The sequence below is a fragment of the Trichophyton verrucosum genome (genome assembly GCF_000151505.1).
Source record: "Trichophyton verrucosum HKI 0517 chromosome Unknown contig00329_1.f1.exp, whole genome shotgun sequence".
Taxonomy (NCBI): Eukaryota; Fungi; Ascomycota; class Eurotiomycetes; order Onygenales; family Arthrodermataceae; genus Trichophyton; species Trichophyton verrucosum.
Window position 1 is genome coordinate 20,458 of NW_003315424.1, and position 10,526 is coordinate 30,983.

Below are 10,526 nucleotides of genomic sequence, written 5' to 3' on the forward strand. Positions count from 1 at the left end.
TAGGTATTCTACCATGGATAACGTTGATGGTAAACAGGCTCGACGCACCGGCACGTCAAGTCCTCTTGGAGAATTGTTTGAGTAAGGTTATGAGAAACATTATCTCCTGCTACCATGCTGGTAACTTGGAAAGTGGAAAGCTAATGTATCGTGAACGTGAAATAGCCATGGGATTGACTCTTTAAACTGCACATTGGCAAGTTTACTTGAAGTTGCAGCCATGGGTCAAGGGCCGACCAAAATCGGGGCCTTCACCATGCTGATCCCATGTCTACCCATGTTCTTCTCGACTTGGGAGACTTATCATACCCACACTCTCTACCTGGGCTACTTCAATGGCCTACCGAAGGACTGATCATTGCCACTGCGATCATCATTGCAGCAGGCTATTACGGACCAGAGATCTACTCTCGTCCTCTGGCCGACGGTATTGGATACGCAGACTTGATCGGAAACGTCACCTTCCTTGACATCTGGGTCTTTGTCCTTCTCACCTCTTTCTTCACCGCACACTTGCCTGAGTGTGTCTATAACGTGGTCCAGGCACGAAGACGCAACGGGTTGCCGGTGTTGCCCATTTTCCTAGAATGGACTTCTATCATCATCTCAACTATATCGGCTATATCCTGGGTCTATTCCCCGTATTCCTTTATTCTAAAGGATAACCATCTCGTGCTATTCGCAGTTACCCTATGCTTCGTCTTTGGGCGTATGACCACCAAGATCATCCTCGCCCATCTTACAAGACAGCCATTCCCTTACTGGACTGTCCTGATTACCCCCCTTATTGGCGATGCAGTCCTCGTCAACCTCCCTGCGATCGGGCTACCAGCTGTCGGGGCTACGGTGGAACTCTGGTATCTGTGGGGGTACCTCGCCTTCGCCTTTGCTGCATACATGCACTGGGCTTTATACGTTATTGGCCGTATTACGGCGTTCCTGGACATCAACTGTCTGACAATCAAGAAGCGACGCGCATCCTTGAATGGGACTGCCCTTGGTGACGTCACAAACAGTAAGATGCAAGCAGCATTCAACAAGCCTGTTAAGTTGAACTAGAACTCCCCCAGGAAGATCGCGGACGATTTACACTTTATAATACACGATCAAACGTTTTTTAATAATAGAAAGCATGTCATTGCTTGTCTCCCTGTTTTATAAAGCTTCAATGTGCTTTTTGTACATAGATAGAGAAGCTGCCAGCGTTAGAGTCGATGTCAGGGTTATATCAACTATCCAGGACGTCCAATCTTCTTTCAACAAAGATACGTTCACGACTTAAATCATAACGTGTTCTTCTGGTTGCACCACTTCTAAATATAACATCCAATGGGCAAGCTACGTAGCCGGTGCTGCCATGCATTAAACTTAGCATTCCAAGGCCGAGGTAAGGACTTCTGGGCGTTACAAAAGTGTCGGCCAGCTGAAGCATGCATGCGGGGGACAAGTGGTTAGTTAACTAGCTAGCCGACCAAGTCACCAAACAGTTCGTATATAAGCTGCCGTGGCTCGAATCAGTCAAGGACAGCATTCTATACACTAATCTGCAAGTTGCTGTATATGTTATTTGCCATCCCCCTAGAAGTAGCTACTAATAATATGGTCAAATTACCCGAGACCTTTGCCGCGATCCCGCGCCAGGAGTTTCTCCTGGGCCCATCGCCCATCCACCTTCTGCCGCGGATGACCGCAGATCTCGGTGGCCAGGTCAAGATATATGCGAAACGAGACGATGTCAGTTCCGGCCTGGCATACGGCGGCAACAAGACTCGCAAACTAGAGTACCTGGCTGCCGACGCTGTAGGCCAAGGATGCGACACCCTCGTCAGCATCGGCGGCATCCAAAGCAACCATACCCGCCAAGTTGCTGCCGTTGCCGCCCGGATGGGCCTCAAGTGCGGTCTAGTACAGGAGAAATGGGTCGAATGGGCTGACCCGGGCTACGAGAAGGTCGGCAACATCCAGCTTTCCTACCTGATGGGTGCAGACGTGCGGATCGAGAAGATGACCTCATTTGGCATCGAGCACAAGGATACCCTGAAGGCCTTGACGAAGGAATATGAAGCCAAGGGCCAGAAACCCTACTACATACCCGCGGGTGCATCGGATCATCCGCTCGGAGGGCTAGGTTTCGCTCGCTGGGCGTTCGAGGTACGCGAGCAAGAGCAAGAACAGGGCGTGACGTTCGACTATATATTTGTGTGTGCAGTGACGGGGTCTACGATGGCCGGCATCGTGGCGGGCTTCAAGTTGATCGAGAAGCTTTATCCCGATGAGCCCAGGAAGAAGATCATTGGGATTGACGGATCTGCGACTCCGGAGAAGACTCGGGCCCAGGTGCTGCGAATTGCCAGGGGCACTGCTGAGAAGATCGGGTTAAAGGCGGATGACATCACGGAGGCAGATGTAGTGCTCGATGAGAGGTACCATGCTGGGACGTACGGGGTCCCCGACAAGCAGACGTGGGAGGCGATTGAGTATGGGGCAAAGATGGATGCATTCATTACTGACCCGGTGTATGAAGGGAAGAGCCTTGCTGGTTTGCTGGGGTATGTGAGAAATGGCGAGATCAAGACTGGGAATATCCTGTATGCCCATCTCGGCGGCCAGCTGGCTCTCAATGCGTACTCGCAGCTGGGCCATGTCGAGTAAATCGGTCTTGTGCAAGTTAAATGCAGCGAAACACGGTATATCATGTCTTCTCTATAGACCTAGGTTTCTTGCCAACTTCTGATGGTCCTTCAATTCTCCATCATGCCTGCAAGATATCGACCTCGATTGAGAACAGCTAATCATTGATATCTTCACACATATCAAGAAAAGTATCTATCCTGTCAGAATAGATCTTCAAATGCATAAACTACAGTAGAAGTTCAGCTTTTTACCCCTAAATGACTGAATGACCCCCTATCAACCCCTTTAACTCGCTTATCTAAGCTTAAATTTAGACTACTCACGTGACTGAATGAGGCTCCAACCTTATTTTCACGACACTAAAGGTATTACATAAGCATTGCCTTATCGATAAAAGATAAGAGCTTTTTCTTTTTTCTTACGGTGGATTCTGCTTTGCCTTCGAGCTTTTCTACGCGCTGTATATTTTGACTATTCATTTGGTTACGCTCTGTATATTTTTTCTTGACTGTGTTGATTCCCTGTTTTGCAGCGAGTATCCTACAAGGGAGAACAAGACCGAGATGCGTGGGGTTGCTCGTCGTCCGTGACCAAGGATGGACAAACTCTCAGCGAAGCGGCGACGGGACGATGGCGAGGACGAGGAAGACGACGACTACATGTCGATGTCCTTCGTGGAGGAGCCCCAGACGAAAAGGGAGACCTTTGCGCAGAAGAAGCTCCGGAAGCTGCGAGAGGTAAGGAACAAATGCCAATAGTAACCTACTGGGATGCTAACTTGTTTGGTGTTGATGAGTAAAAAGGCAGAAGAGAGAGCGCGAGTCCCATCAAAGGCCGAACTGGCTGCCGCAGAAGCTGCACGGCGCGAGGCCGCGCTTGCAAAGAGCACGCTCGATGCGTCCAACAAGGGCTTCAAGATGATGGCCAAACTGGGCTACAAACCCGGCAGCGCTCTTGGCAGGCAGAATCCAGGCGGGTCTGAAAGTGACGAGCCGGATCAACGGCTGCGAGAACCCCTGTGGGTATCGGTGAAGGAGAATCGTGGTGGAATAGGACTGGACTCGGAAAAGAAGCGGAAACTGCGTGAGGAGTTTGAGGGAGAGGCCAGACGTGATAAGGCGGTTGAGAGTGACTTTGTGGAACGTGTGAGGGCCGAGAGGGAGGAGAAGAGGCAGGAAGGCCAGTTCCAGGCTGCGCAGAGGGTGATTGAGCGGCTGGAGGAAGATACAGATACAGATACAGATACAGATGGCGGCAGCGGGCCGGCTTCGGGGGATAAAGTTGAAGAGAAAGAGAAAAGCCGGCCCAAGGCTCGGGTGAATGTCCTTTACCGCGGACTGGTACGGGAGCGAGAGGCAGCACTACGAGAGAAACAGGCAGCTCGTCGACGGTATGAGTCGTTGTCTGCACGGGACTGTTCGCAGATATACTCGGAAAAAGACCCGAAGCTGCCGTCCCTGGCGGACGACGAGCTGGAGGCAGACGATAGACTGGCACTGGGTCGCACGGCTGAAGGCGAGGTGGTGGAAGTGGAAGCTGACGAGGACGAGGAGGACGAGGAGCTGGCTGCCTTTGAAGCGCTGAGCGTACAGGAGCGGCTGAGCCGGGCTGTGGCGTATCTGCGCGAGGAGTATAACTATTGCTTCTGGTGCAAGTTCCGGTATGAGTCGACGGGCATGGAGGGCTGTCCGGGGCTGACGGAGGAAGACCACGATTGAGCTCAGGCCCAACAATAATGATGATAAGATAGGGGAGTTATGGATGCTGCAAGCTGCAAGTATCCCTACTGGCGGAATTTCCCCCGAAGGAGGGAGAATAGTATAAATAGAGCAACTCCACCGAAGAATCCATATATTGTATGCATGCAAGGATGCCGTGGGCCTGTCCTATTATCCACTGCCATGCTATCATGCATGTAGGTAATGTCGTGAGACACATCGGCGGCCATAGCACGTCCATATGGCGTATTCATATCAATATTATTCAACATCAGCAATGTCAATATCAACATCCAATGCTAGATAGCTAGAACTTGCTGGATGCAACAGTGCCATGCAACACTCGGCTATAAACTTGCCTTAACTTGCTCTCAAGAAGATCTGGAACCCATCCGGCCGAACGAGAGCTAAATAGATAAGTTACTGAGTGGACAAGCATTGCTAGGCATATCCCTGGGCTCCACCGTGTCACAAGAGCGGCATCCGGACTAACTAGGCAGCGAGAGAAGTGAAAATGAAGGGAGAATTAGATAGGCTAAGTAGAGTAGACTAGACTGTATCCTAGTGATATGTGAGAAGTATATATGCAAATGGTCATTAAGGGGGAATTGAAGAGAAGAAAGAAAGAAAATGAAGAAAATGAAGAAGATCACACCATCATGTAAGTAAAAAGTAGCGAATAAACGAACAAGCCCCCCCCTGCAGCATGAAATTCCATCAAGTAAGAGAAAAATGAAGAAGAAGAGTATCACGAATGGTGAGTTAAGATGAAACATAAGAAAGGCATGGTATCGTATGTCCAGAAGATAAAAAAGGTAGGCGAGTTAAACCGAAAAATATCAACATGGTAGAAATATGCGAACGGATTTAGGCCTGGACCTCTCTTGCAGGTTCGGGAGCAGTGTCATCAACTTCAGGACCAGGACCAGGACCAGGCCCTGGTTCAGTATCGACTGTATCAGCTGAGGTCTCTCCTTTTTCGGTGGTAGTGCCGGCAGCCTCGAGATCCATGACCAGCTTCTCCATGAACTCGATGAGCGATCTGTCCTTGCACCTCTTGATACCGCCGAGACAGTCGGTGCAAATGCGCAGACAGCAGAAGGTGCATCGCCAACGCACTTCCTGGTCTGCCTTGAGACAGGTCATGCAGGTGAGCGGGTACAGAACATTACTTGAGCGCGCAAAGGTCTTGTGGAAATGGTAGCATGAGAAATGCGAGTTTGTAAGTGGCGGCGTATGGTATTCTACTTTCTTGGGCGCAGAGGCAGAAGCAGTAGAGGACGAAGTGGACTGGTTGGAGGTCGAGCAATTGCTTTTCGGCCGGACAGCGGTACTGCTGTTGGTGAAGCAGGGCGGGTGTTCGAGCTCTGAGGCCGAGACGGGGGTGCGCGAGAGAGGCGAGCTGGATGTCGAGGAGGGCTCGCGCGGGCTGGCGTTCTGGTCCGAGTACTGCGAGGAGCCCGCGGAGGAGTAGCTTATGGGTCTGGGGGGAGTAGGGAGCGCAGCCGGGACACTGGCGGGAGGAGATGGCTTTGAGGGCTGGACGTGCTGGAGCCGCGGGCGGTAGTAGCGCTGCGTGGGCGTGCCGGGGGGAGTAGGCAGGCTGCTGAGGTTCTCGCGGCTGCGCACTCTGGTCATGGGCGCAGAGGGATCATGGTGATGGCGCCGGTCTCCTCTTGGACTGTGGCTGCGAGGACTCCTATCTGAGGGCCGCAGGAGGTCGTTTCTTCGGTCTCCAGGGCGCAATTGAGGGTGATGCTGCGGGTGATGCTGCTGGTGATGATGCTGTGGGAAGCGCAGTTTGGTGAACTGGCGGGTATCAAGTTGCTTGGAGGCAGCCTCAGCCGGCAGCTGCACCGTCAGGACAGACACTTCGGAGGCCATCTAATCTCTGTATTTGTAATTGTTGTGTCTTTGATCTCTTGTGGTATGCAGCTGGGAGAAGTAAATTTCCGCCTCCTCTGGTAGGATTGAAGGGCAGAAGTAAAAGACGGCAGCAGTATGGGCGAGTCCAGAGTGTATAGAGTAGGACTGGTGTACTGACTGACTGCCTGCTGTGCGATGCCCAGATGTTCCACGCCGTCCTGCTAGTTATTGGGATCAGCAAATTAAACTGTGCGAGGAGGTAAATAGTAATAAGTATAAGTAGATGCAATATAATGCAAACAAGAAAGGGGGTCCAGGAGCCAGGTCGGGAACAGGGCAGAGACGCAGATATATAGCATGGGCCAGCAGCCATGGTTCACGCACATCCATCCAGGTTGCTACCCAAAGATTAAAAAAAAAAAAAAAAAGGACGAAAAAAAAAAAAGAAAAGAAGAAGATGACTGGCTAGCGGTGAATGCGGAACGAGGGAAAGGATAGAGTATAGTTAGTTAGAAGTCAAGAGTTAGTATTCCGTCGAGGCCAGAGGAGAGGTTCATCTGCGCCATCGAGGCTTTTGCCTGCGGAGTCCCGGATGGAGCTGCATCCAGTGCCGGAGACGAGATCTCAGGGCTCATTCTCGGGGACTCCAGAGAGACTCTCCCTTTCCCCCCTGGTTTTGGGCATATAATAGGGATGGATTAAGGAGGAGGAGGAGGAGGAGTATCCAGTATCATGACGGACATGAAGGGCGCTCTCTGCCAGCCGCCAGGATCCACCGCGCTCCTGGATGCTTCTTCCTAACTTCCGACTCCCTTGCCACAGCCGTGAAGAGCCAGGAAGAGGGCAACCAAGCCAGCAAGGGGAGGCTAGCAGGGAGTGCAGCCACAGACTTAGTCCGTGGTTGGCCTGGAGTACAGGATGGATGCCACTCTTGTCTCGTCATCGCTGCGTGGCTTGACCGGTCTGCCGTCAAACTAACTTATGCCAACTCAATGCCATTGTCCCGTATCTCTATCTCGATTTCAATGCCATTGTACGCCTGCCAGCCAGTTAACTAGTTATTTCCCAGTAGCTATCATTCGGTTCCTGGCTGGCGATGCTCGTACCGTCCGCTCGTAACGCTATCTCGACTGTCAGATCCAGATGAAAAGAAAAGCAGCAAAAGAAGCAACGAAGAGGAAGAAGAAGCAAAAAAAAAGGCCACTAAACGAACTAACTGAAAAGTCAATCTGGGTCAATCGGACTGATCGATTGAGCTAACTTGCTGGAGCTGCGAGTTTGGTTTCGTTTCAGGGGGTTTCTCTCTTCTTCTTCTTCTTCTTCTTCTTCTGCGGACGGCGAAGGCCAGCGAGATGCGCGAGAGACGGTCAAGGTGAAACGCGCTGGTCGAAGTTATTATTTACCGACTGGCTGAGATGCTCGATCGATCACTGTCCACTGCATGAAATAAATAATAATAACACTAACTAGATGGTTGGCAAGGAGTGAAAGTGGTGACTGATGGTCAGGATCAAAACGTCAACTATGGGGGAAAAGTGGATGACAGGCCAATGAAGGAGTCTGCCTGTCCAGGTGCGATCAGGGGTTAAAAAAAAAAAAAAGGAGACGAGGACGACGACGACGACGATGAAGAAGAGGAAGAAGAAGAAGCAAAAAGACGATAGAGTCAGGATGGACCACGTCGGCGGTGCATGCATGCATGGACGGGACAGACAGGTCGAGGGATACGAGTCTTCTCCTGCAAGCGCGGTATCCGGCGTGGATGCATGAATTATTTCTACCATCTTATTGTCATCATTGAAATTGATTGAATTGAGAATAAGACTGCCTGTCTATATGTCGGCTTCTACACCCCCAGCCGGGCCATCATCGCGCTGTCGAGTTGACCTGTACCCTCGCTTTTCTTCGCTGTCTTTCCTGTCTCTTCCGTCGTCTCTGTCTTCTCCTCCTTTTCTCTATCCTGAAGAACCTCCATCTCGGTTCCATGTCCATGTCCTTGTCCTTGTCCATGTTCTTCATTGACATGTCCATTGACATGTTCATCAGCTTGACCTGCTTCATCCTCTTCGTCGCCGTTGATGCTGTGCCCAGCTGAATCTCTAGGCCCTCCCGCAAGTCGTCTCCTCTTCCTCAGCCGGTAGATGCAGAGCCACGCTGCGAGACCCGAGGCCGCGAGACTGGCGATGGTGACACCCCATGCCAGGCCCTGGCTGGCACCCGGGTTGGGATGTTCGTCCTTGTGGAAACCCGGTGCCGGTTCAATTGATGGCGATGGCGATGTCGATGGCGATGCGGGTGATGGAGAGCGTTGGGTTAGTCTGGCCGGGGGGATGGAGAAGGGCGCGGAGAGGAGCAGCGGAGAGCCATCACGCCGGAGCTCGAGGGTGAAGAGGTGAGAAGGTCTGTGGAGGCGCAGGAGCAGAGACGGCAGGGTGATGGTAAGTGGTGTTGAAGTCGAAGTTGATGGTGATGGTGATGATTCTGGTCTTGTTAGTATCCAGTATCAGAATAGTGAAGGGAGAGACTCACGCCAGAGAAGAGACTCAAAGGAAGAAGAGACCAGCCAGAGAGAGTCTTTATCATCTCCGTCTCCATCTTTAATGATCCTTCCATCGAGTCCTCTGACCACCAGCTGGCCTCTATCCCAGTCGACGGTCAAGCCCTGGCAGAGACAGAACCCGGCCAGCAGCAGCCACAGGACAACCTTCATCTCGATTATCTATAGAGAAGAAGAGAAGAAGAGAACAAGATAAGAAGACTCTGAGCATCGTCTTCACTTCTTAACTGCCGGCTTCACCTCGTCTACCGCCGGCCTTTCAACGGTCTGTCGTATTATCTCCATCCTCTTCACCTTTTATCCTCGGTGACCATCTTCCTTCAGCTCGTATTCAACTGGTTCTCTTTTCACTGTAACCTCAAAGCATATCCAGTAGAAGAAGAGTAGAAGAGTAGAAGAGAAGAGACTACTGCCAGTCAACGGCCATGGCAAGGCTTGTCTTCTCCCATGCTTTGACCGTCCACAAGCTGGTATTGCACCAAGCACCAAGCATCAAGCATCCAAGTATCTCATCCATGTCTCTGTCTATGTCTCTCCATCCATGTCTCTGCAGGCCGTAGGGCGTGACTAGCAGTAGAAGAAACGAAGAAGAGAAGAGAAGATGCTCTGTTACTCCTGCTTCCATCACTTCGCTGCCGTCGACCAGCAGGAGCAGCACCAAAGACCAGCCAGAAGCCTTCTTCTCTTATTCTCTTCTTCTCTTCTTCTTTTCTCTCTTCTTCTTATTATTATCCTTTCGTCTTCATCTCTCGTCTCTACCCCAGACTTCAAATCCACTGCAGGGAGGCCCCGGTCTATAGCGAGACATCCTTGTCCGTCACTTGTCATTCTACATCGAGTCAGCCAGAGTAAAGACGATTAACTAGCGAGAGACTGACCTACTAATTAATACTTGTTAGAGTAAAGAACTTGTCCTGTCGACGTCGATGTCTGTAGAAGAAGAAGAAGAGAAGAAGAGAAAAGAAACATCTCCAACTCCGCCTTTTAACGACATCTCGACTTCATCTCACTCTCTTAAGCACATCTCACTCTATAACTACAACTCTCTACATCTACTCCAGTCTCCTCCGATGTCGCTAAGACTCTAGACCAAGACCAAGACTTAGCCTCGCTGGAGCTCCCGCACTCTCACTAACTAACTAGCTAGCTGGTTAGTTCTGTTGGCATCCGGGCCAGAGAAAAAAGTCCTCAGTTACACCGTCTTTGACTCATCTCACAGGCTTTTCTCAACATCTCAACATCTCAGCTCGACTTCAACTTCTTCCCAGCTTCAACTTCTTCTCAACCTCGTCAATTCCTCTCTACTTCGACTACTTTACAGTCTACAGCAAGATGTCCCTCCGCGGCCAGCCCCTGCTCTCATCCCTGCTGCGGCAGCGCTCCACCACCAGCGACAGCTTCGCCAGCATCACCAGCTTCGTGACGGCGACCTCCATACGCTTCAAGTCGACCTTCCCGCCGCCCGCCCTGGCTGCTCGCTGCTCGGCCAGGCACGCCCTCTCCAAGAGCAGCATCAGCCTGGGGAGACTCCCGCTCCAGGCTCAGGCTCAGGCCCAGGCTCCGGCTCTGCCGCTCAATGGATACGCCCTCAGAGCTCACCAGCTGCAGGCAAAGTCGGCCTTTTCCACCGCCAGCTCCTCCAAGCTCGTCGACGTCAAGAAAGTCCTCGTCATCGGCAGCGGAGGGCTCAGCATCGGCCAGGCCGGCGAGTTCGACTACTCTGGTGCGTTACCTCTTATTCTATTTTATTT

The 10,526-nt window shown here is 51.5% G+C and overlaps 8 protein-coding genes across 8 annotated transcripts; 6 read left to right on the forward strand and 2 right to left on the reverse strand.

The window, feature by feature from the left end:
• Window positions 1-267: 267 nt before the first annotated feature.
• TRV_04174 (uncharacterized protein) lies at window positions 268-1,059 on the forward strand (the record flags this gene model as incomplete). Its single annotated transcript, XM_003021670.1, has 1 exon — window positions 268-1,059. The coding sequence occupies one exon, from the start codon at window positions 268-270 to the stop codon at window positions 1,057-1,059; it is 792 nt and encodes a 263-aa protein (XP_003021716.1).
• Window positions 1,060-1,599: 540 nt separating this feature from the next.
• On the forward strand, window positions 1,600-2,652 carry TRV_04175 (1-aminocyclopropane-1-carboxylate deaminase, putative; the record flags this gene model as incomplete). Its single annotated transcript, XM_003021671.1, has 1 exon — window positions 1,600-2,652. The coding sequence occupies one exon, from the start codon at window positions 1,600-1,602 to the stop codon at window positions 2,650-2,652; it is 1,053 nt and encodes a 350-aa protein (XP_003021717.1).
• A 578-nt stretch (window positions 2,653-3,230) lies between these two features.
• Window positions 3,231-4,352, forward strand: TRV_04176 (G-patch domain protein, putative; the record flags this gene model as incomplete). Its single annotated transcript, XM_003021672.1, has 2 exons — window positions 3,231-3,371; window positions 3,438-4,352. The coding sequence occupies 2 exons, from the start codon at window positions 3,231-3,233 to the stop codon at window positions 4,350-4,352; spliced, it is 1,056 nt and encodes a 351-aa protein (XP_003021718.1).
• An 867-nt stretch (window positions 4,353-5,219) lies between these two features.
• TRV_04177 (uncharacterized protein) lies at window positions 5,220-6,236 on the reverse strand (the record flags this gene model as incomplete). The annotated part of the gene is made up of 1 exon (XM_003021673.1): window positions 5,220-6,236. The coding sequence occupies one exon, from the start codon at window positions 6,234-6,236 to the stop codon at window positions 5,220-5,222; it is 1,017 nt and encodes a 338-aa protein (XP_003021719.1).
• Window positions 6,237-7,844: 1,608 nt separating this feature from the next.
• On the forward strand, window positions 7,845-7,988 carry TRV_04178 (uncharacterized protein; the record flags this gene model as incomplete). The annotated part of the gene is made up of 1 exon (XM_003021674.1): window positions 7,845-7,988. The coding sequence occupies one exon, from the start codon at window positions 7,845-7,847 to the stop codon at window positions 7,986-7,988; it is 144 nt and encodes a 47-aa protein (XP_003021720.1).
• A 76-nt stretch (window positions 7,989-8,064) lies between these two features.
• TRV_04179 (uncharacterized protein) lies at window positions 8,065-8,928 on the reverse strand (the record flags this gene model as incomplete). Its single annotated transcript, XM_003021675.1, has 2 exons — window positions 8,065-8,699; window positions 8,748-8,928. The coding sequence occupies 2 exons, from the start codon at window positions 8,926-8,928 to the stop codon at window positions 8,065-8,067; spliced, it is 816 nt and encodes a 271-aa protein (XP_003021721.1).
• Window positions 8,929-9,200: 272 nt separating this feature from the next.
• Window positions 9,201-9,627, forward strand: TRV_04180 (uncharacterized protein; the record flags this gene model as incomplete). Its single annotated transcript, XM_003021676.1, has 2 exons — window positions 9,201-9,279; window positions 9,347-9,627. 2 exons carry the CDS (start codon window positions 9,201-9,203, stop codon window positions 9,625-9,627), a joined length of 360 nt encoding a protein of 119 aa, XP_003021722.1.
• Window positions 9,628-9,701: 74 nt separating this feature from the next.
• TRV_04181 (uncharacterized protein) lies at window positions 9,702-10,484 on the forward strand (the record flags this gene model as incomplete). Its single annotated transcript, XM_003021677.1, has 2 exons — window positions 9,702-9,847; window positions 9,923-10,484. Coding segments are annotated over 2 exons (708 nt in total), but the record flags the coding sequence as incomplete, so codon positions are not given.
• Between the last annotated feature and the right edge of the window lie 42 nt (window positions 10,485-10,526).